Source organism: Buteo buteo, chromosome 20 (assembly GCF_964188355.1).
Source record: "Buteo buteo chromosome 20, bButBut1.hap1.1, whole genome shotgun sequence".
Classification (NCBI taxonomy): domain Eukaryota; kingdom Metazoa; phylum Chordata; class Aves; order Accipitriformes; family Accipitridae; genus Buteo; species Buteo buteo.
In genome coordinates this window covers 27,060,173-27,084,381 of record NC_134190.1, presented here as the reverse complement: position 1 = coordinate 27,084,381, position 24,209 = coordinate 27,060,173, and the positions used below count along the sequence as shown (strand labels likewise).

The 24,209-nt window shown below is 40.8% G+C and overlaps 1 protein-coding gene and 1 pseudogene across 1 annotated transcript; both read right to left on the bottom strand.

Moving 5' to 3' along the window:
• Positions 1-579: 579 nt before the first annotated feature.
• LOC142042360 (carboxymethylenebutenolidase homolog) lies at positions 580-8,281 on the bottom strand. The gene is made up of 6 exons (XM_075052208.1): positions 8,195-8,281; positions 5,469-5,691; positions 4,578-4,685; positions 3,411-3,553; positions 1,858-1,949; positions 580-845 (listed from the first exon to the last, which is right to left on the bottom strand). Exons 2-6 carry the CDS (start codon positions 5,681-5,683, stop codon positions 666-668), a joined length of 738 nt encoding a protein of 245 aa, XP_074908309.1. The 5' UTR covers positions 5,684-5,691; positions 8,195-8,281; the 3' UTR covers positions 580-665.
• A 2,770-nt stretch (positions 8,282-11,051) lies between these two features.
• On the bottom strand, positions 11,052-17,628 carry LOC142042282 (carboxymethylenebutenolidase homolog; annotated as a pseudogene).
• Between the last annotated feature and the right edge of the window lie 6,581 nt (positions 17,629-24,209).

The following is a 24,209-nucleotide window of genomic DNA, read 5'->3' as shown; positions in this document are numbered from 1 at the left end:
GTTTTCCTGCTTTTCACGGTCTCTTTGTGTCCTACCCTCTTCCCACTTGCTCACATCCTTCTCTGGTCCTGCATGTTCCTCTGGTCTCCTCACTTCAATCACGGTTCCCAACTTTTTGCAGCCCCCTTTCTCTCTGCATACATTTCTTCCCATTGTCCTTCCCCTTCCCTCTTTCTAGCTCTGTTTTTATGAATTCTGAATAGGATATTGTTTCCAATAAAATGCCCCAGCCTTCCAAACCAGAATTATATTTACCTCAAAGCTGAAAATCTTGGAGCTGAAAATCTCACAGCTCAGCAACTCTAAAAGTGGCTTTTAGGAGAGCATTTCTCAAGCATGGGCAGAGTTTCAATTACTTTTTATCATATTGACATTAATACAAAAAAGTGAAATTTTCAGATTCTAGAAAATATCCCACATGAGATTCTAATAATTTTAAGATACACAAGATCAAATTTTAAAATCTTTTTTACATTCATATCTTTCAACATTTGAAAAGCCATTTCTAAGCATCTACTTAGAAAATAAGTGCAAATAAGTAGTGTTATTGCAAAAGAGTTCTACAAAATATTTTGGTGGTTTTTAAGAACATTTTAATCAATATAGTCTGTATTATTTTCTGATTTCCTACAACAGTTGATTTATTTTATGGGCATTTATTTATGCTAAAGGTATTTATTCAGCCAGTTGATCATATCCTTTCTTCCTTCCTCAATATAAGGTTTATCTTGAGGATTGATATCTTCTCTTTTGCGATGTACAAACCCATGCGTCTGTCCAGGGTAAATTTTAACTTCATAATCAACTTTACAGTTTTGTTTAAGCTTCTGCTCCAGTAGAGTGACCTGTAACACAGAATGTTCCATGTTGGCTGAGTACAGATTTAACAGGTTATGTATTTACAGTCCTCAAATTGTCCTGGTTTTTTACTTTTCTGGGATACAGACAGAGCACATCCTTGCCATCATTTTCTCTTCTACTAATTTTATACCCAAGTGCATTTCTGTTACTACACTTTCTTTATTTAACTAGGCTTTTTCCTCCAGTAAAATAACAACATGTGACTGTATAAAACTGCAAAAAAGTATATGGGTTACTGTAATAATACCTGTAAAGGTAAAAACACCTATTGTTCCGTGTCATGAGAAGGTTAGCATGTAGTGATCTCTGTACAAGTTAATGCTGATAGACCTCACCAAAAAAAAATGGGGCAAGATTTTAAATTAATTTGAAATTGAGGCAGGAGAGGCACAGATACAAAATGGGCAGTTCAAAGCTACTGGCATTTTTGGCAGGAAAATTGAAGCCAACACCACTCAGTGAAAGTGTGTCTTCCTCTTTGATCCCCTTGGTAGATAATCATCTTTGTCCAGCCATTCTCCACCCGGGCTCCCCAGGAAGGCTGTTGACAGAGTACCAGAAAGGAGAAGCTCTGCAGGACAGTGGGGGAAGGAAAAGGATAGTCACAGGATTTTTTAATTCTCCTGCAACTAATGATTCTACCGGTACAGGTGGGGACTTGCTGCCAATTTTATGCACCATCAGTATGATTAAAGAGGGTCTCCTATCTTAAACTTGACAAAAGTCTTCCTTTGGATTCTTGCCCTTTTCCTCCTGGGAACTTTCATATATAATTCATCCATATTTTGCAACTGAAATAGAAAACATTTTTTAGTGTCACTGTAAAGCTTTTTGATTTGGGGATAAACAACATAAATTGTGTAGAACTACTGTAAGAGTTAGTGAAAGAGGAAGAAAAGTTCAAATTAGTTTTCTACTTTCTCTTAATTAAATACCAAATTACAAAACAAGCATGAAAAGCGTTAAAAAGATAAATATGTCTGGTGGGAAACTCACCTGCTCCAATGGGATGTGCTCATCCTTTTCAGCAAAAATGAAGAAGGTGGGATGAAGCAAACTGGATCTGTCCTCAAAGAACCTAATCACTCCTAGGGAAGAAGGAGAGGCATATACAATGAGTCATGCCACTTAAAGTGGTTAAATCACTACCAAAGCTATACGGTCAAAATAAAAGACATTCTGATCAGTTAGAGCTGATCAGTTTGTAGTGAAATCAAACACGCTTTACTTCAAAGTCCCTTTTGCTGTGAGAACTTCCTGTGACATGGGATGTCATTAAAGGTAGAAAGATCAGCTTTGTCTGAAAAAGTCAGGGAAGAATTGTTACACTTGCCCCATTCTTGTGGTTTTCTTTGGTTATCTGCTTCTGACCACTGTCAGAGACAGGGTCCTGTGAAAAATATATACTTCAGAGTTGTTCGTCTCTAGCCTGGTATGGCCATTTTTTAGATAATTGTAAATATTCATCATTCCAGATACATAGTTAGGATTTCAGTGTACATATATTTACACTGATATAAATTCTTAACAAACTGATACTATAATTTTGACTATTCAAATCTATTTAAATTTAAGTAACAGTAAAACTAACTAACTACCACCCTGGCCACTCTTTTCATTACTGAAATTATTACAACAGAAAAGTAAAAATTAGCAAGTAGCATTGTTGAATTGACTCAGCTGATCAGCAAATCAATGCAGCCAAATAATGCCCATAAACTTTCTGGAAAAATACCTTCACCTCAAATGAATATAAATTGCTCTGGGTTCTATAGAAGTACAGAGGTTTATAACAAAAAATACTAAAGGTAGTGTAAATGCATTAAGAATGGAAGTGTGAGAGTGCAAGGGTCAAAACAGAGAGTTAAGAAATGGTTCATATTAGTAACGAGGGACCACTGCCAGCAGCAGCATTGAGGAATAAGTTATTCATGTCATGACCAGAAGGTCCGCAGCCTGTGCAGCCCCCAGCACAGACAACTCGTCGGCAGAAGACCCTGCACACTAACAGAAGGACAGCAAAAAGGTTGCAGCATATCACTACCACCGTGCCTTTCCCTCTTAGCCCAACAGGGGAATAGAGTACAGACCTGTGCATCAAACAGGTCTTCCAAACAGTAAAAACCAAACAGTGGGCAGCAACCTGTCCTGACAGATGCTGACTGAGGTAAGCAAGATACTGTGGCAAAGATCCACCTCATAATAACTGCTGGCTCCTAAAAAATATAAAAGATGTGCCCAGAAACCATTTTGTCATCGCCAGCCAAGAGGAACTTGAGCCATAGTGAGGTCTTGGCATTTGGTGTCCCTCGTACACTATGTTGCACAGAAACAATCCTGGCCATGCCACTTGAATACGTAGATCTTGCTGGTTATGATTAAGTGCAAAAATGTGAGCGTGCAAAATCAGATTGCTTAAAGATTTTGTATAATAAAATCACCTCATTCCAGAAGATGTTGCACTGAGTTTTGTTACAGTAATACTCCTACAGAATAAGTTCCTGCACCAGTCATACCTGCTCAGAACAAAATAGATATTTGAGACTTACCATAGAGGGACACCCCCGTCTTTAAATGAGGATTTTTCAGCATCAGATGTTGTACTGCTGCTCCACCCCAGCAAAACCCAATGACACCAATCTTCTTTGCACCACATTGTTCCCTCAGATACTTCAGGATGACATCGACTTCTCTGAGACATGTAAATGAAAGTGAATTAAAGCTCTAGCTCTGTTCCCCTGGCCTCCAAGGTGTCTGCTGCTCAGAGACTGGCTGGGCATCAGTCTGCTTCTGGGAGGTGGTGAGTGACTGCCTTTGGACCGCTCCCGGTTTTTCTCTTTCCTTCACTTATCAAACTGCCTTTATCTCAACCCATGAGTTTTCTTGCTTTGTTCCTCCTATTCTCTCCCCCATCCCTCCTGGGGGGAGTGAGTGAGTGGCAGTATAGGTGCTTGGCTGCTGGCTGGGGTCAACCCACAACACTAGTTTACTATTATTCATTTCTAAAATACAAGAGAAATTCCAGGGGAGAAGACAAAGGAGAAAAATCAGTCTTCCTAGATGACCGTTACTAGAACCTAAGGTGATTTTATAAACAGCAGTCCAATTAAGTTCACAAATGCCAATAGTTGCCTTATAGGCTAACACAAATAAAAGTTTAGGAGACACACAGCCAGTCAAGAGCATCCCATTATCACAAATGTGGCTCTAGGTGAACTCTCTCTCATCAGGGAGACAAATATTTTATGAAATTGTGGAAGTCAATTTGAAATTGTTGCTTCAAAATCAGCAGTAACATTATGCAAGCAAGCTACATGTGTCCTAGTTAAAGGGTGTTTGGTGACTACCTTTGGACCCTATCTGAAATTGATGGAAGCTGTGCCTTCCTGCGGGAACTGAATCAAACTGAAGTGGAATGAGCGAGCTGCACTTTCTAGCCTTTGCTGGTTCTTTTCTTTTGAGTCATGCATCTCAATTCTACTCTCTGCACAGGAAAACAGTGGGGACTTCTATTCTTGTTCAAAGTTCTACTTTTCTCCAAAAAGCACCCCTCACGTAAGCATGAGCTTGACCCATGAGCTGCATGAAATTTCTATCTGTGGACATCCAGCTGTATTTGACCCATTAATAAATTAGGATCTAATCCTGCATCTTTACTGAGACAAAAATTCCTACAAAAGGATGGCCACTTGCAGGACAAGGAACAACGGGTGTACTTGTCTATTTTGCCGGCATTTCGGGTTTTCAGCCAGTCATTGAAAGTCGCCCAGTCGTTAGAAAGTTTCCAAGCTTCTTGTCCCACAAAAAAATCTGGGCAGATGGCTCTGCAAGAAAAATGAAAACATTTTATGCCCATGAAATAGTAGAGAGAAAGGATTAAAGGGAAGTCTGTGGGTACTATACAACAAATTCATTTTGTTGAATATGCATAGAATTCTATCTACATCAAAGCACTATACAAGCAACCCTCATTATTTTTCTATGTCTAATAAGGAGACTTAGCATAACTCCCAGATACATTTTGCCCTGTTAAAATTCATTTAGTTTGACAAATTGTTAACTTCAATTGAAAATCCTTAGTGGTTTCCAACCAAATTTAAAAAAAAAAAACCAAAACAACTACAATTTACATGGTATGTACATTTAGGCTAGAAGGAATGCTAACCCAGTAATACAGGAAGGAGGATACCCAGTATGCTTTTCACATATTTGAGAACTTGTTTCTTTCTTTGGCACAAGCTGGTACACTTTACATTCATGGAACGACTTTCAGCTTCTCTGGAATTTTTACCAAAACAGCAAAGTTGCACAGGTGCTACGTCAGGAGGGAGGACGCAGGCTGCTTCACGCAAAAAGATGCAGTGTAAGATTTTTCTCTGTTTCCCCTCTCTTCTTCTGTGATTGCCTACTATCTCGTTATGGTAGGACTACTCAATTATTTTAGACTACTTAGACTGTTTTAACAAACAGGAAACTCTTTAGAGAAACATGTAAGGGAAGCCTATGAAATTATTTGTGTTTGTATGGTTTATATAAAAAAAAGGAAATAGTTGGTTCAACAAACCTTCTTATTAAAAAGACACTTTGAAAACAGTAGTATTTCTTACATGTATCCATGAGCCGCAAGCATATCAGCCATGTATCTGGTGTTTGGGAGTTGCCATCCAAATATATCATGAATCACAATCACAGCTTTGTCTGTGCTGGCAGGTGGCTTGCAAACGTACGCCTTGATGTGCTCAGCTTGTACTTCCTGGCCACGACTCTCATAGTCAAACCTGTCTCCAATATCGCAGGGGCAGGGCCTCGATTCGTTAGCCATGTGTGATACTAAAGAACAAAAGATATTCAGATGTCAATACCACAGCATAACATATGAAAAAAGATCAAAATACAGCGGTATCATAAACTGCTGAATTTTTGCATCATTACAGTCATATTGTGAACATGCTGATTACAGTTAGATCTAAAATGCAACATTAGTCAATAAACCCATTGGGTTGGTTTTTTATAAATAATAACCTTGCTAGAATTATTTATGTTATGAACTCTTCAGTGGATACCTGGTACCTAACTAGGACTTCCATGCCCTACAGTAAGTAATACAGTAAAAATAAAGTTATGACCAACCAGCCAGGCAACCATCACAAATTAAATAACAATGAAGACAGTTCTTTCACTCTTCATCATGTGTATGTCCTTGTCAAGCATGCATAACTTTCTTTAGTATAGACTGTAAAGGCTTAATACAGGACTTAGCATTTTGAAGAAAAAAAAAACCACCACAGCTACTGTGTAGAAAGATATAATTACACTTAGATTAAACGTGATATCTTCCTCCAGAGACTTAAAATATTCCATAGCTGACTTTTTCAGTGTCAGGAAATCCTTTTTCTAAACCAGCTTTAGCCTCAGATGTTGCAGACTTTTGAAAGAGGATACTTAAGGAAGGTGCCAAGATAAATATACCATTGAAAGCCAGAGTATAAAATCATTTCTGTCTAATATTAAATAAGGAATGCATTCAAACTCCAAGACAGGAAAAAAGAAAACTGAACATAAGGAAAAATTCCTTAAGTTGCGCCAATAACAGTAGGGTATGGTTAATTTTTTACAAACTATTGCTTAAATGAAAATAAACAAGTAATTCACAAAGGTCAAAAAATTCCAGCAGAATCTAACACGGATTTCTGTAGTTCCTTGGTCTCAAGTTAATGATTTTATGCCACCGACATTAGGTTAACCAACTGGGTGAACTGACTTCATATTGCTGCAAAATGACCCAAATAACTTCTTTGAACATGCACAGAGCATCTCCAAATTATTAAAGAACATGGAGAGAATTTAGATAAAGCTTTACCTAAACTATCTAGAGGTAAATCATGTGTACTAAGAAAACTTTGCTAGTGCAGGAACAAGGATGTTCAAACTTGACTATGCCAAATATACTCACAGAGAGAAATGGGAAAAACCAGGTTACTGAACAGTCCCTGAACTAGTGGGACGTAAACAGTTGTGGCACTAAAGGAACAGTTTTAGCAAAAGCAAACAAACAAACAAACATACCACCCTACAGCCAGGAGATTTGCACAGATTTCCAGGGACCAAGATGTTCTGGATTTGCAGACTTTAAAATTCAGAATATCCCAAGCAGTGTGAGCAGGGCTAGGGTTGCGGATCTCATGAGACTGCATTTTCACAGATCAATTCAGGACAAGCTGTATCGTATTTGGAAGCTGTATTAACTCTGGGCACACATTTATACTAATCCTCTACGGTTGTTTTTTTTAAATGGCCCACACCTACACATAGGTGGGGTTTTTTTCACATGTTGTACTCACATATAGGACTTCTAATTTAAAATAAGTCTACCAGGAAAAAATGAATTAATAGACGAGCATATAAGACAAAATACAGTTTAAATATATAACAGGAAAGCGCTGATAACTAATTTTCCATTCACAAACTACTTCCTTTTGATTAGACTAAAATCAGAAAAGATAACAAAACCAGCAACTGAATATTAAAGAAACATATATTTCAGAACTCTAAAAACACAAACATGATGCCCTTATCAGTCAGTACGTCCTTAAAGGCTTTAATTGCAAACATTTCACATTATCTGATAAAATGCAAAGCAACATGTAAAACATGAAATATTTAAAGACGCAGATATAGCAGCTGAGGAAAAGAGCTCCAGACACAAGCCTGCGAGGGGTGGTGTTGGCTTGTATGGTTTATAAGCCATATAGACTTGCAAGCTTTTTAGCGTAGTCAAAATTTTTCGGTGTTTCTACATTAGTACACATTACACACAAACAGTATCTTTTTCCATTTCTAAGATGCTGCTGAAACATTCTTTAAAAATTAATCTCCCTCTCTTACATCCATCAAAGCTATTCTTTTAGGAGGATCTGTAAAACCACAGCCTTGGTGTTTTGCCATCTCCACCTGCAAGCACTTGAGCATTTATTTGAAGACCAAACAATAACTTTAGTTTTTCAGAAACTCAAACCTACAACCAGAAAAATATAAAGCTATGCTGTACAGCTCTCTCACTTTCAACAGACTCTCCTGAGTCCTCCTCCTAAGAGGTCTTCTGCACCTCAGGAGTGAAAATAGAACGTTTCTGAACCATCAACTCAAACAATTAGGGAAGAAAGTTGCCCCTGATAGCATTTAAATGAGCATGGACTCTTTAAAAAAGCACTTAGATAAAATGAAAGTCTGCTGAACATGCTGAGTCAGACCTGAGCATGCACTTGTTTTACATTTCTCGGGAGGAAAAGCCATGAAAGTTTAAAAAAAAAAAACAAACAAACCCCATACATACCTGTAGCACAGCAAGTGTGCGAGACAGTAGAGGCAAGTTGCAGGAGCTCAGCGGGGATGGTTACCACTGAATGTGATCCCAAAAGAAACTGCTAACTCATAAAATGAAAGCTGTGAGTGCAAGGATCAGGTTTCTTCAAATAAGAGTTACGTAAGTTACTGCCTTTATCTTTGCATATCGCAGAGTCACAAAGTTAAAAGTTCACTCTTTTTAAAGCCATTAATTTTATTGGTAGCTTAGGCAGGGTGTGCTACTGTGAGCAGAGTACTGCTGGAGCTGAGTACCAAACCTTCTTTTTAACTTACACAAAATGGTATTAAGGATTGGAGATCTTTTCAGCTTAGGAAACATGTTGACTTAGCTGAGCAATTCATTTAGACAAAACTTTTTTTTTAAAAAAAGGATGTTCCTTTGTTTTCAAAGATGGGGGTAGTATCACTTTTAAACATGACGTTGGCATTATTATTATTATTTCCTTAGAATATTCATCCATTGGTAAAAGACAGATCTAAAGTCATCAGCAGGGTGAGGTAGTGAAGTAGAGACGTTTCAAAGCTCTATACAAGACAAAACTTATTTAGTATAGGAAAAATACTTTCTCTTTCAGAATGAAAATAAATAACATGTAAAAAGGTAACAGTTTTGTAGATTGCTGTACATATTATAATAAGTGCTTAAAATGCTGATGCATTTTTGTCCTATCACAGGACATTTTATACTTTTTTTTCCCTTTTGAATTAAAAGTGACTGCCTGATGCTTGTATCCCTCCCTTTCTCCTGATTTTCTTTTTATTGGATTATTAGGATTATTCTTTAAAGAGCTTTATCTAAGGATATTAGCAATCCAAAATTCACTCTTTCTTCAGAGGCACACCTAAAAAGTAGCACTAAATGCACGTTACTCTACCACAATTTTGCCCTGGGAAAGCGATCAGCCTTACAATTTAGTCCTCATACATAAGCTGTTTTCCCATGTTCTAAATAACTTTGTCAATGCTATTTATTTACAATTCAGGTTGCACTTTGCACTCTGAATGCAGACCTCTTTCGGATCTCACACTTCCAGCTCTTACTCACTGACTTACAGTTTTAGCATGAGGGTTTGGCTGTTCTTGCAGTAACTCGTCGCTACCCTTTCACTTCAAACAAATGCTGCATCTCAGTCTGTTGCTTTTTGCTTAGTCACGGTGTTAGTGTTACAGCACACATGCTGTCCCAGCGTTTGTGAATGACTGCTGTTCTCTAAATACATGACCTGATCTTTCTCTCGCACGTTAGCTAACCTTCTAGTGCTAATGGAGCTCCATTACCCTGGAGTTATCCAGGTTTTACACAGGCGTCGATAAGGTACAATAAACTTCCAGACCTCTTCATTCTTCTCCTGCAAAAACGTGTTGTGAGAGCTGTATCACCCAGGTGACAGCTGGATTAATGTATTACATCTAGATGGCATCATATGAAAAGCAACAGTTGGTTGGCAGCCGCAGGCCAGAATTCTCTGAAGACCTCCCCATGGGAAAGATGGAGGCCATTAGCAGCATGTAAAGGAGGAAAGCATGGATGGGAAAAAGCAAAAGACATTAAAATCCCATTGAAAGAGAGACGGTTAATGAACAGTTGACTATCTTTACATGAGACATGCCACAATGTATATTTCTCTGGTAGTATATTTAATTTGAGAGATTGTCATTAGTAAAATTACGACTTTCCTAAATTACATTTTCTCCCCATTAAATCACACAGCAGTCTTTATCAGTAGCACTGAGAAGGTGAAAAGGGACATACATTCTCATTTTTTTTCTTACAACTTTAGAAGTACCAGCACCCTGTGCAGATACCAGGCAGCTGGTTTCAAACTAATGAACACAAGCCTTTCTCCCCACAAGGCATAATTAAACCGTGGAAGTCACTGTCACAGGGTGCACCAGAGGTCAGCATTTCAAGCAGGTTCAAAAAGGGACTGGCAAATCCACAGAGGCTGGGTCCATCGGTGGCCATTCGACGCACTGCTCCAGTGGCAACATCCAGCTCAGGAATCCCCTGAATGGCTGGCTGCCAGGCTGCGGAGCGAGAAGGGAAATTCCCTGCGCAGCCACCGCTGGCCACTGATGGAGGCTGGGTGCTGAGGTAGATGCAACCCTGAGCTGATCCAACATGGAGATTTTTGTTGTATCATTGAAGGAAAAATTACGTAACGAGGTACATTATGCAAAAACATGTAACATTTCTTCTTTAAGCAGCGACCATGGCTGTAAGCCACACATTAAAACGCCCTGGCTGCAGACTGCATTGTACTTCTGAATTCCTAAACTAACCAGGAAAACATCTATAGGGTGTCACAGAACCAAAGGTAATCTGAGCAAGTAGTACCCTATCTGAATAACCTTAGCAACAAATTTTGAAACAAGATACGCCCACTTACATCACCTGTTAAACACACATCTGCCACCAGTGTACGAGTCAAAAAAGCCTAGTTTCTCAAAATGAGCTTCACCAAACAACGCATTTGTATTCCTAAATTTTGGACTTGTGTTTTATGTAGAACTTAGATAAACAGTGGCCATAATACACAAATAGATTAATTTACCATTAGTCTAATTTGTTTCAAGCATTATGATAAATCTCAGGGAACTGGAGAATATTTCTCAGCTTATTAAAACATGACGCTGCTAGGTGAAGTCTGAGACTTCTTCAAAAGAATGTATTATGAAAGTATCAACTAGAATCTACTGACAAAAACTTCTAAACTATTTTGTTTGCTTATTTCTTTAATTTCTATTTCAACAAACTCTCCCCCCAATTTTCTAAAATGTGTTATCAAAAATCTCCCCAGTGTATTACATAATTGCATTAAAAATTAAGTTGCTCTTCTATTAATGTATTTATTCAGCCAGTTGATCATATCCTTTCTTCCTCCCTCAATATAAGGCTTATCCTGAGGATTGATATCTTCTCTTCTGCCATGTATACAACCATGAGTTTGTCCAGGATAAATTTTAACTTCATAACTGACTTTACAATTTTTCTTCAGCTTCTGCTCCAGCAAGGTCACTTGTAAAGTATAGCATAGTAGTAGCTGTATTTATATAGCCATATTCCATGCTGCCACTCCTCATCTTATTCATGATTCAACTCCCTAATTTATCATTCAGGCTAGACACTAATAATCAAGCTCCATATAGGCAAAACAAAAAGTGAAATTATATAAAGAAAAAACACCTTTGCAGTAAAAATTTGTTAGACTATAAAGGCAGGTCCAACAATCTGCAAAGTTACTGATATAACAAAAGTATTTCCTGTATGTGAATATAGGACAATACTAAATACAACTGAACAAAAAGCTTCTAACAGATGCCTATGGATGCAATTTGGCGTATCCTACATGGTTTATGGGTTCCTAGGACCAATAGAAAATGGTGTCATACAGCAAAGGATAGGTCCTCGAGTAGAGTACTCCAAAACAGCAATGATATTTTGATAAAACTTTGTTACCTGGATTACTAGCCATACTTTTACAAAAGAAAGAGACTTAAGGAAAAAAAAAAAACTAGTTTTCATTCTTTGCCTGGGTTACATTGTTTTTCTATGTCTGGCTCCGTTTTTCTGCTTTTTTTTTTTGCCCTTCAAGCACTGTTATGAGGCTGAGTTTTGACTCCCAATTCAGGATGGAAATTTAAACATGCAGAAATGAAAGAAGACGGAGGTTATCAGCATACTTGATGAAGGGGAATGAAGTCATCTTTTTCAGCAAAAATGAAAAATGTAGGGTTCAGGAGATTAGATATATCGTCAGAATCCTTGATTAGTCCTAGAAAACATTAAAGAAACCAAAAAACTCTTCAATTGACTTTTAAGGTGAAATCCAGATTCAAATACAGCACTCTGCTTCTGCAGTGAAAAGTTTTCAAGTCTCATGAATATGTAGCCATACATACTAGCTTTACTTTCAAGCTACTGTAACCATGGCTCCTAGACGAATACCCTCCTAGATCAAAACTCTATTTAAGCCGGTCTCTTAAGATACAGACTGAATATCTGAATTAATAAGACTTGAAAGATGCCTTCTGTGCATACAAGCTTGAGTTCTTTTGAGCTGACTGGGAAAGTCAATGCTTTAGTAAGCAGTCCAAAATTTACATTCTGAGAACGTCAGGAAAGGACAGCTGAGCTATCCCAGCTTCTTGAGCAGAGCATAAAAGGAAAGCTGGTGTTAAAATAACCACAATCTAACTTTACAGAGCACCTAGAGCAAAAATAACACTCTCTGCTCCCGGGTGAAGTTCTAGCTCTGCAGCATGCAGAGCAGTAGTAAACAGGAAAAGGGAGCTAAATTGGGAAAGTGACCAAAGGGCAACATCTATGCGCATCCAAATCTGAAATGAAGACATGGCTGTTATGACCCATTCTGAAACTAGGAACAAATATCCTCACCACCATCTTCTTTGCATAATATCCTTCCTACTCTGCTGAAAATATCTCTCTTCATCAGCTGACAGCCTGATTTAAAGAAATAATGCTAGATCAAGTACTTAAGGTACACAATACACATATGCATGTATACCTGCTTGTGTTGCATCCTTGTATTTACCTACCATTGAGAGATACACCAGCCTTTAATTCTGGGTATGTCATCATCAGGTGACGTACAGCAATACCACCCCAGCAAAAACCAACGACCCCTAATTTCTTTGTACCACACTGTTCCTTTAAATATTTCAGGACAGCATCAGCTTCTCTGTAACATATAAGCAAATGCAAATTAAGCACCCATAGTAAAACCAGTATTTGAAAATATGGAAAGAAAATATAGAGATGCATGGAAGTGTCCCCATATCACACTGCTACTATATTTTCTTTCACATACTTTAAACAAATCATTATTTCAGCCAAATATTAGGGGTTGCTAATCTGAAATCGTCAGAAAGAGAAGAAAAAGAACTGAATGGAATTAAATAAAAACACAACATGAATAACATAGATGGAAGGAAACCTAAAAGGATGGAAAGTAGATGATTGATTAAACACCTACCTAAGAGTTTAAAAAGCTTAAAATTCTCTGAGAAGCTGGATGAATTTTTGCTTTGTAAATGTAGATAGTAAAAGTAATAAAGACCTCTCTAGAGAATGCTATGCATTAGACAGCCAAAATGCTGACAATAACTTTAAGTTAGTGTCTGAGATATTTCCTGTAGGAAAGTCAGTGTAGCAAACATGGTAGATGTTTTCAGAATTTACAGTGTAGCTTGAAATACACCTTGCCCAGAAGCTGTATTCTGAAAACACCCATTTACCCCTGAAGCAGGTGTCACCATGCAAAGGCAGGAAAGAGAAAGTAGTGGTGGGACAGAGGTAGCAGTTAAGTCTTTTAGATCACCTCAAGGTTATATTTTCAGCCCCAACTCCTTGCCCCCTGGGGCATGCAAGCTATATACATCGTCGATACATCAGCCTTGCAAATACCACGTTTTCTGCCAACACACCAATACACACAGAAGCAAACTAAGTGCCAAAAAATTCTTTCTTCACTGGAGCTGACACTTGAAACATGTGAATCGCCTGTAAGAAATGCCAGGCACAGCCCAACCCTTCCTTTCCATTGCAGCAGAGAGGGGACAGATTCCAAATTAAAAAGTTTCCACAACAACTGACCCCTCCGAGACAGGAGTTCTCTGGAAATGATTCAGTTATGTCTCCCATAACCTTCTCACCAAATAGCTAAGCCCAGCAACCTTCAACACAGCTACTGCCAACAGTCCAAGACATTTGCTCTCCCAGGAAGTTAATTAATTCGGTCTAATTAGTCTGACCCCTTCTCAGTATTGTCTTGCCAACAGCTTCCTTCTGTGTTATTAAGGCAGCACAGCACCTCTGCCAGTGACAGGTCTTCACTGATAAATGCGCACGAAGACATGATACTCCTCCTGGCTCCCAGCACCCTGTTCCCCAGGGAGCCGCTGGCCGTCCCTGCACCCTGACAACAGATGACCCAGCCGTCAGCTACCTGGGGCCAATTACACTGTGCTGGGCAAGTATTGAGGCACAATCAAAAACTCTTTTCTTCTTTCCATACAACATCTTAAAGTACCAGTCTGTTACACTCGGTGAGACTCAAGATGAGAATTATGCTTTCTCACTGCTTGTGTCACTGGTCATTTTTAAACCACACTTTTTGAGGCAGAGGAAGCAACTTGCAGTCTCTGTTATCAACATCAGATGACAAAACTCTTCATGAGAGAGTTGTCCTTGGCAAAACAAAAGGTCACAGATTCCATCCACTTCTAAGGAGTCATTAAAAAAGACCACTTTCACTGATAGATCAGCTGCATCCAATCTCAAACAAAAAAAATAAAGGGGGGGGGGAGCAATATCTGACAGCAGCAGGCAATGTGATATCCAGCTCCCTGACATCTTACTTGTTTATTTTCCTGGCATCTCAAGTTTTCAGCCAGTCATCAAAATTGGACAAGTCATCAGAAGGCTTCCAAGCTTCTCTTCCTACATAAAAGTCTGGGCAGATGGCTCTGCATACACAGACACACACACAAAAATCAAAATTGATTTAATCACACTGAGATTTTTGTGGCCCTTCATAGCATGGGAAGTTTCTATCCAGGCATAATTTTGTTTTGATTTTTTTTTTTCCTGAGAAAGTAATGTTTTTAAATATCATTGTTAACTATTCTACAGAAATGCCTACGAGCTTTAGAAACATTTATGGGTATCTATACAGGCTTTATTCAATGACTAAACTGCATAATACAATTTGTGCTACAAAGCTGGAAAATATGAATATTTTTATCCCTAGTATTTTATCTGTTTTGAGTACATAATTTGAAACTATACACAGTAAAACAACAGATTATCTTGTAAAAGATGATCAATCTATGTCCTCATTACAACAATTTTGGATTTTGCATACAACATAATACCATTTAACATAAATCCATCATTAATGGCTTCCATTTAAACAATTACATAAAATAATTATTTACAGAGCACACCATGAGGCTTACTTATGAGCTAGGAAAAAAAAAATCACAAACACCTGATGGACTGAGGTCAGCAAAGAACAAGTGAGGGGAAAACATGTGGCAAGAAAGGGAGGAGTGTTTTACTGCAGACATCATTTGGTGACTGGAAAAAGCGAAGTACAGCAAGAGTCCACCCAGTACTAAAGAGTTCCAGCATCACGGGGTTGCCCAAACCCTGGCTCAGGATGACCTCGGCTGAAACGTGTTGTGTGACCAGCAGCAGAGTTGTGATAGTGGATAATTCAGTCTCCTCATGGAAAAGGAAACAAGCAGGGACTCTGGTGGCTGCTGTCACTAGGTCACCCCCAGCTGCTGCTGTGTGTTCTCCCAAGCCCAGCCCACAGGGAAGCAATGGGATCCCTGGGAAATTGCAATCATCTTTCACTTATTAAATGCCTTTGACTCTCTCCAGCCTCAGACACACAGCATGTATCTCAATGATCATGGTGAAGCGACTGGATCAGTTTGGCCTAAAGCACACAAAAGCATTTTGCAAGCATTTTTTTTTTTTTACTGTGTTTGGTTACTTCTGTGAAAAAACAGTGACATCCACAGCATACTTGCATTTGGAAAGGTATGGGCAAAACTGCACAGCCTTTGGATAAGTACCTGTAAGAAAGGCTACGTATTGCTTTGAAAGTGAACCTTCCCAAGCCCACACAGAAGAACAGGTTCTTCCCCACTCAAACTAGCCTGATAAGACACTACAAGCCATCAGTCTTAATGTGGTCTCTGAAATACAACTCTCATAGCTCCTTATCCCATACTGCACTAGGAAAAAATCCAGCTATTCTTCTCTCAATAAACATTGGTGCACCAGTTCAGCAGCATCTTGAAGCAATCAGGGAAGACACACATGGCCTCTCTTCATTCAGACACTGCTGCCTGAAAACTCTCAGCTCTCCTCCTGCCTAGAGCAGTGGAAACACCAGCCTTTTTTCCTTGACCCCTGCAGTATTAGCAGTACAGGTGGAGGGAAAGAAGGTATTACAAAAGAAGTATGATGTGGCATGTATGACAGGGAAAAATTAGAGGAAGTAAGGTAGTGTGAAGAAATACCAATGCATCAGACACTGGGTACTTTTGACTGAGCAGACTCTTACTGTAATAAGGAAGCTCACTGTCATACTAGCTATTTGCCAGTATGCTGCACAGCGTGAAAGGTGTATATCCAGCCTCACCTTGAGAATGACTGCATTTGGTCACAAGACAAACATACTTTCAATCATGGAGCAGAATAGGGGATGTCAGGTCCTCAGGAAACACAATAGCAAGGAGCAGACTATAGACCAATTCATTGTTCCAGTGTATCAGAAAACCCTAATCCTCACAAAGGTAGTATCTTTCTCTCGCAGAGACACAGAGCTCCTTTCAGCTGCACAGACAAATCTCAGCCACATCGCAACTGTCAGCTGACATCTGACTTCCCTCATGCTTCATAGGCAGAGACCATTAAAGGCAGCACCTCTCAAAACTAGAGCACTACAGAATTAGGTGGAGGTTTGTTTTTTGGAACTGCAGGCCAGTCCCAACCCTGTATGAATGTTTGTAATGTATACTGCAAATGCAGTAACTTGCAGCATACCCAGTTACTGCAAGATGTTGCTGCATTTTGGAATTTAACTGCTGTAGGGCACCGAAAAAGAGTGGGAAAGATTTGCAGCAGGGAAGAGGATTCTATTTAATACCCCATGTGTGCATGTGAGTCATTCATATGCACATATTCAATGTGCGTATTCAATATTGTATTCAAAATGTATGACATTCATTCATGTTTCTGCTGATGACAATTTTTTAAAATCCCGTCATATAATTTAGCTTGAATGAGTTTATTTTAAAAAGACTTCTAAAAGCAGAATACACTCTTCTGTTTCAGAACACACTATTTTTTAAAGCCATCTCACATTGCTGGGAAAATTATCAGAATCGCTTTTTACTGCATCATGTTTTCAATATTCTACACATTCTACATGTGCAGTCACTTCTTCTGTAAACAGCAAAGGATGAAGGAAGCATGCTGTGCTCTGCAACATTTCACAGCAATGTTCCTTTGTGGTTTTGCATTACAGAAATATATCACTCGAACTGCCTTGGTAATAGTTTCCTCTCATGTATGGGAATAACAGTTCTAATGGAAGGCTAGAAATCATAAAGAGTGGGATTTCTTGGAGAAGAAAAGATTTCTTACATGTATCCATGAGCAGCAAGAATATCAGCCATGTATCTGGTGTTTGGGAGTTGCCATCCAAATATATCATGAATCACAATCACAGCTTTGTCTGTGCTGGCAGGTGGTTTGCAAAAGTACGCCTTGATGTGCTCAGCTTGTACTTCCTGGCCACGACTCTCATAGTCAAACGTGTCTCCAATATCACACAGGCAGGGCCTCGATTCGTTAGCCATCTAGGAATCTGCAGGAAAACAAAAAGGAAAAACAGTAATATAATTTATTTGCAGTACAGCTGTGATTATGGGTCATAAACTTCACTCAGTCCCCACGGTCCCCTCCAGACACCTAGTAATATCCACTGGATACTGCAAGGTTAGAAGTGAAAGCTCCAGGTGTTTATTGTAAACAGGTTCTTGACACCAACCCTCCCTGGTTGCCATAAATATTCATTAATTCCAGGTCAGTCAGTATAACCCAGGAGTGCAGTCAGGCCAGAAAAAGGGTTTACATCAGCCCACCATTCCTAGCTTTGTGCCTGGAGCAATACAGCATGTGATAACTACATTTCCATGCAATGTCCCCACACACTGTGCTCCATAACTGTTCCTCTCATGTGGTCTTACAGCTCCTCCTCACAGGCTGGCACCTGGTAATCCCTTGCTGTTACTCCTGTGACACCCCCCCTGTCAGCATGCTGCTTTTCTGACTACTTTTTCCCTTCGAGTTTTCATTGTGCATGTCCCCTTTCCCTTCCTCCATGGGGAAACCAAGGCTGCTGCTGCCTACATGCACTTTGCTGGTCCCTTGCATCCCCTGCTGCATACAGCCCTTCCCCAGGGAACCCACCCATCATTAACCAGCATCTCTAAAAGTTCTGATAAATCAACTTGAAGAAGGTCAATCAACAGAGGGTATTCTCTGAGATTTACACACTATGTAACCTGAATTGAGAGCAGTCAGAGGAATAGAGACACATACGCCAGTGTTGTGTATGTAACATATCCTCATACACCACAGATAAGTTACTTCTCTGGAGGTACACGTTTTAAAGGACAAACTGGAAACTACTGCATTTCTCCTCAAGTGAAGAAAGGTTTCCAAAGAGTTTATGATTTAAGAGGTCTTCTCAGAAGATTCCCTCAAACTCAGTTTAATTTCTTGTTCCTTTCAACAGGAGATAGGCCACTGTAGCAACTTTTTAAACCCAACTAATTTTTGGTGCCTCCTACTCTTCCCCCTCCACCAAGCAGCAGGTGGTCACACACAGAGCCTTTTTTCTACCCTGGTCTGAGAAGCCGTTTAACCTAGCCCTGCCGCCACTCTCAACCAATCAAAATGGCACTGTTTGCTTATTAACAAGAGCTAGTGTCTCTTCCCGTGTAAATGCATGCATTGGAACAATATTCCTTGGCCTGGTTGGTCCCCTTACTAAAGTGAAATGCAGCATGCTGGCAATAAAAATCAAATGCACTCTAATGCTTAACTACTTTTTGTTAGGAATATATCTTAACCATTTATCCCCTTCCAGATTTTCTAATTCAAACAGATGCCAAATAAGACCTTTAATACACTTCCAATACTCCCTCCCCTCTTCAATTTCTCTGCTACAAATGTGTGTAACGTGGTATCAAAAACAAAACAGGAAAACACAGTGAACACCAAAACAAAGTACTCCAAATCCCGCCTCTGCACCAGTTATGCTCTTTTCACAGGACAATGCACTTTGGGGTGATACATGGAGAGGTTCCCAGCACTGAGAACCGGCTCCCTTGAAGGAGATCTCTCAACAGTGCCTTTTTTGAACAAAGCTGGTCTCCTGACCTTCTGCAATCAATCACCACGTAATCCCCAAAAGATGCAGCTGGAGCTTAGCCTGCCAGTTAGACTAATTGTAGCTTTGCCAGTGTTACAATAAGGCAGAAGTACCTTTTCCAAATCTCAGGCAAAGCAAAGGCATGAGACTTCAAAAACACTCTGTATAACTGACCAGACTTAGCACAATGCTCCTACCATTGTGCTTGCTGACTGTTTTCCTCCACAAGCGGTTCATCTGAGCAGCAAGCTGACAAAACCTGATTTCTATTTAAGTAAAACACTTGTTCCTTTTAAAATAAATCTGTTTAAAAATACATGTTGAAGCACAAGCTGTGTTTAAACAAAAATAACAGTATTGCCAAGTTTTAATAAACAACATGCTGCATCAATAGTTTTTTTTAAAAACGTAATGACTCGAAGAATGTTTACACATTATTCACAGAAAGGGGTAAATCATCTTGTACTGCTGAGGCTATCCCTACAAACATGCCAAAATTCACAGCATAACCTTTCTTTGAACATAGTGAATGCTTGGTAAAAAATACTAATTAAACTGACATGGATGCAGATTTTCAAAACTATGTAAGAGCAGTTCACAGATGGGATTGATAGATATGTTGAGCAGACCATAAGGAAAACACTTTTTTCTCCCCACACCCCATAGAATTCATCTGGTGCAGCTAAAATACATTTAAATAAAAATTGCAAGAACCTAAGATTTTAAAGGTTGCTTATTAATTGAATTCTAATTTTCACCTATATGTAATTCAATCACCACAAATTTAGTGAGCAGAAGGTTGTTAGTTTAGGAATCTGTTTGTATTTGCAGTTTAGATCAGCTCTTTGCACTTCTGACATCAGCTCTTTGCATTTGTGAAACTTCAAATGAAATACAGTTCAAACTTGTCGCAGCTCAGACACATGAAGGCTTTTAACATATCAACTACTCAGGCTTGATCTCCACCTAAGAAATGAGCTGCATTGCCATCTCCTTTGACTTTTCTTCCAAAGCTTTATGAAGTGTGAATTTTATCATGACTAAAATGCTGCATGCCTTGCCTTTCTTCAAAAAATTACTCGCTATACTTCACAGTCTCACAGTTTTAGACACTTTGTCACATTTTATCAAGCCCGCATACGACATATTTACAGCCCAGATCTGGCATTTCCATTGCCTTGATTTACCCTTCCCATTTTCAAGATTTAGGCTATCACATAAGCCCCCTCTATAAAGTAAAACCAAATAGCAAAACGATTTTGGTAAGGCCCAGGCAGATAGTCCAACCTGTGGACTTCTAATACTGTGGCCACAGCACAACAGCATCTGTGCTGTTCTCCCACCCACAGCGGCAAGCCTGGGGCTACAGCATCAGCACAGAAATAAGTAACAAGACTTAAAACAGCTCTAGCTTGAAACACTTCTGTGCCTTCTCCTTCATCCCTCTGTTTATTCTTCCCATTGCTCAGAAACACCTCATCAACCCTTTTCCTGCTTCCCCGATGGCAGTCATCAAGGTGGCAACTCCCTGTTTTCTCATCCAGCGAGCTGTGATCCTCAAGTGATAGATAGGAGTGCCAGACATGAAACGGGAAGAAACGGTCTCCACAATAGTCCGTACTATAGCAGAGGCTTTTTCTACCTTTAAAGAGTGCTGGCAATGCTTGGATGGCAGAAATTCAGATTTACTAGTTGCTATTTTTTGAATGGTACTTCTTCAGTGATGTATATTTGGGTTGCTTAAGGTGTGTCCCCTCTCAATTGAGTTTTAGTTTGCTGAGTCATTTTAATGTGATTTTGCACTATTTGGCCGATCAAGTTAAAATAACAGAGAATTGCAAGGAGATTAACTCAGCATTTTGGAACTAATGCTGTTTGTCACAGTTAAAATTCCCTTAAGCAGCTCAGTACACCTCTATTTATATTTGTTTATAGGAGAAAAAAAAAATATTACTCATGATGAGCAAGCATAAACAAAATACCCTCAGGGTACAATTCAAATCATGGTTCTTCCAACTCACTGGCTTATCAAGTTTTAATGATTCCCCAAGGCAATCTGATTTTGCCACGTACAGGAGATAAACAGATAAACATTCAGTAGCGCGAAATAAAATGCAGGGTGTGACAATGTTGTACCACAGACAGGGCTCCCTCTGAATAACTACAGACTCCTAGGGAAGAGGTGACATTCCACCTTTTATCAGCTTTTATAGCTGCAGTGCCTCGCTGCACACAGAGACAACGTTCAGCAGCTTTGCTCACTACAGCTTCCCAGTTACTAGGAAGCCAGGTTTCCTCTGACAGTGGTGTACCTTTACTGCAGGATTTGACAGGGACCATTCAGAGTGTTGATTATCGTAATTAGAGCCAAACTCCCTAAAAGTCGTCTTCGTGACAATCAAGGAGAGGGGCCCCATCTTGTGGACGTTTCCTGGAGAGTGTATGTCTGTGAAGCTGTTAACCACGGTGCTTTTAATGCAGTGCTGAAAAGCTAGCTATGATAGCAATCTGCATCAGATCTCACCTAAACTAGAGTTATGTCTGGGCCGAGCAGCTAGGGATTATGCACAGAAAAGGCCTCCTTTCTTTCTCTGGAGTGAAACCATCCTCCCCTTTCCCGCAGGAGTGAGGAGTCCGGCCTCAATCCAGCCATTAAACACCTGGAGGAAAGCTTATGGACTGCCTGCAAACTCCTTACCTGCACACTGCGGAGGGGGCATGAGGGCAGAGGGGAATGAACCGGGATGAAGTCAGGGCATCCACCACCACCGAGGTCGACCAACCAAGCCTGGGAACAATTTATTAGGGGCTCCAGAAGCTGTGGCCGCATGCTGTGAACAGCAGGAGAGCCTGGATCCCCAGCGCGGCTGGAGACACCCTACACCAGCCCTGACGACCCAGGCTCAGCAGATTTGGAGAAGAGTACAGGCAGGCTTTCACACCTCTTCTATAAAAGCTGTTTACACAACCTGCAGCTGCGTCCCACACGGGCTATCCCACAGCTACTGCGCCCGGCTTGTTAGCTTCATCTAAGGAAGCTCCCCACTGAATGCTGCTTATTTTTAAAAAGCTGCATAGTATTTGGGAAAACAAACAGGACAACAGCTGCTGCGCACGCGATGTGTGTTTCTAGCCCACTTCAAACAGCTTTTTAACACCAGCAACGCAACTGGCATTTTTCAGTTCAGGACAAGCTACAGCAGATGCTGCTTTCCCAGCTCCCTCAAATTTCTGTTTTCCTGATTAGCAAAAGCTTCATCATGCTCACCCCTCCCCTCCTACAAAAATGACGTTATGTACGGTGCTGCCTTCAGAAACCCACAATACTCGGAGCGTTTTTCTGAGGTCGTGAGGGCACACGGGGACAGGAGCGGTGCCAAGGGCCTGCAACTCTCCTTGGGGAACGCTGCAGGATTGGGACCTGGACATTTGGCTGCACGAGATACAGCTAGTGACCTGGTTCGGCCATCTGGGGACGTGGGCTAACACAGACTCAGGTTATCAGGCAGCAAGCACTGGGTCGGCGTGGGGATTTCAGGGGGTCAGAGGGGGTTTGGGATTGAAGGTGCCTCTAGGAGTCACCTCATCCAACCTCCCGCCACGGGCCGGGGCAGCTTCTAAGCTTCCCTGATTGCTGAAGGCTTCACCCTGAGGGGTTCTGGAACCCTCCAGCGAGGGAGTGATAGCATATTTCCATACATTCTGTACGGTATGTCTAAATATTTTGATGGTTTTAATATTTTGTACCAGCCGTGGAAACTGGTCTGCTGCTAGGTGACTGTAAAAGTGAGACTTGGTAAATAATTATTAGAAATCTTATACTAACACTATGATTGAAACAATAGACAAAAGTATAGCCAAGCAACTAACTAGTAGAGGTAGTTACTCATCTGTTTTGCAGTTCTTTGCTCTTATGACTAGATGTTCCTGTACGCTGGATGAGAACAATGCTGAAACTGACCACATGTGATTGAAGCTGCATTAAGCTTCAAGATCAAAGAACAAGGACAAGAATAAAGACTTCAAGGACAGCCAGCAGGAACTTCAAATGAGTCTGTGGTCGCAAAAGCAGCCCTTCGACTCAAATGGATCCTTCATTGCGCATGACCGGATGTAGGCAGTCCTGAGATAATCAGTTGCAATTATTTTTATGTATATGTATACTAATCTGATTAATATGCAATTAGTTATTCTGTATAACCTGTTAGTGCTAAAGCTGTGGCATGCACGCTAGGTGGAACTATCCCCCGTGCACCCAGCGCTGCAATAAAGAGCGCCTGCTTTCTAAAACTCCAAAACGAGTCTTGGAGAGTTTCTTCAACCGGCTTTTCGGTACCAGGAGATTCCACCGCTTCCCAGGGCAGGCTGCTCCAGAGCTTGGCTGTGAAACATCCTCCCTGCCTCCCAGCTCGGCGCTTCCCCTCACGCCGGCCGCCTCCTCCACCGACGCCGCGGAGGGCGAAGGCGGCGGCAGCCCGGGGTCTCCTCAGCCGCCGGCCCGCCCCGCTGCCCGCTTTCCCGCCTCTTTCTCCTCAGGAGGGACCCAAGCCGCGCTCCCGCCTGCCCGGCCCCTGAGGGGGGCAGCCCTTACCGCTCGCCCCGGCGGCCGGGATCCGCGGGGAGGAGGGCTCTGGGCAACCTCTCCCCCCGCCGGGTGAACAGCTCAGGGGTGGCTCTGGAGGGACCGGGCCCCGCTCCCAGAGCTTCGGGCGATAATGGCGGGCGGCTGGGAGCCGGGGGGGGCTGCCCCGGTCTCGGGTGGAAAAGTGTGTGTGTGGAGGGGGGATTGGCAGCACTTAATAAGAAGAAAAGAGAATCGTTTAGGTTGGAAAAGACCTCTAAGATCACTGAGTCCTACCGTCAACTCAACACCACCATGCCCTCTAAACCGTGTCCTGAAGTGCCACGTCTACACGTTTTTTGAACACCTCCAGGGATGGTGACTCCACCACATCCCAGGGCAGCCTGTTCCAGTGCCTGATAACCCTTTCGGTAAAGAAA

Coding starts and splice junctions, on each gene's coding strand:
- LOC142042360 (XM_075052208.1), bottom strand. CDS start 5,683: ATGGCTAACGAATCGAGGCCCTGCCCCTGCGATATTGGAGACAGGTTT. Junction 4,686..5,468: donor CTTGCGGCTCATGGATACAT/GTAAGAAATACT, acceptor TTTTTCTTGCAG/AGCCATCTGCCCAGATTTTT. Junction 846..1,857: donor AGCACATCCCATTGGAGCAG/GTGAGTTTCCCA, acceptor TCTGTGTTACAG/GTCACTCTACTGGAGCAGAA.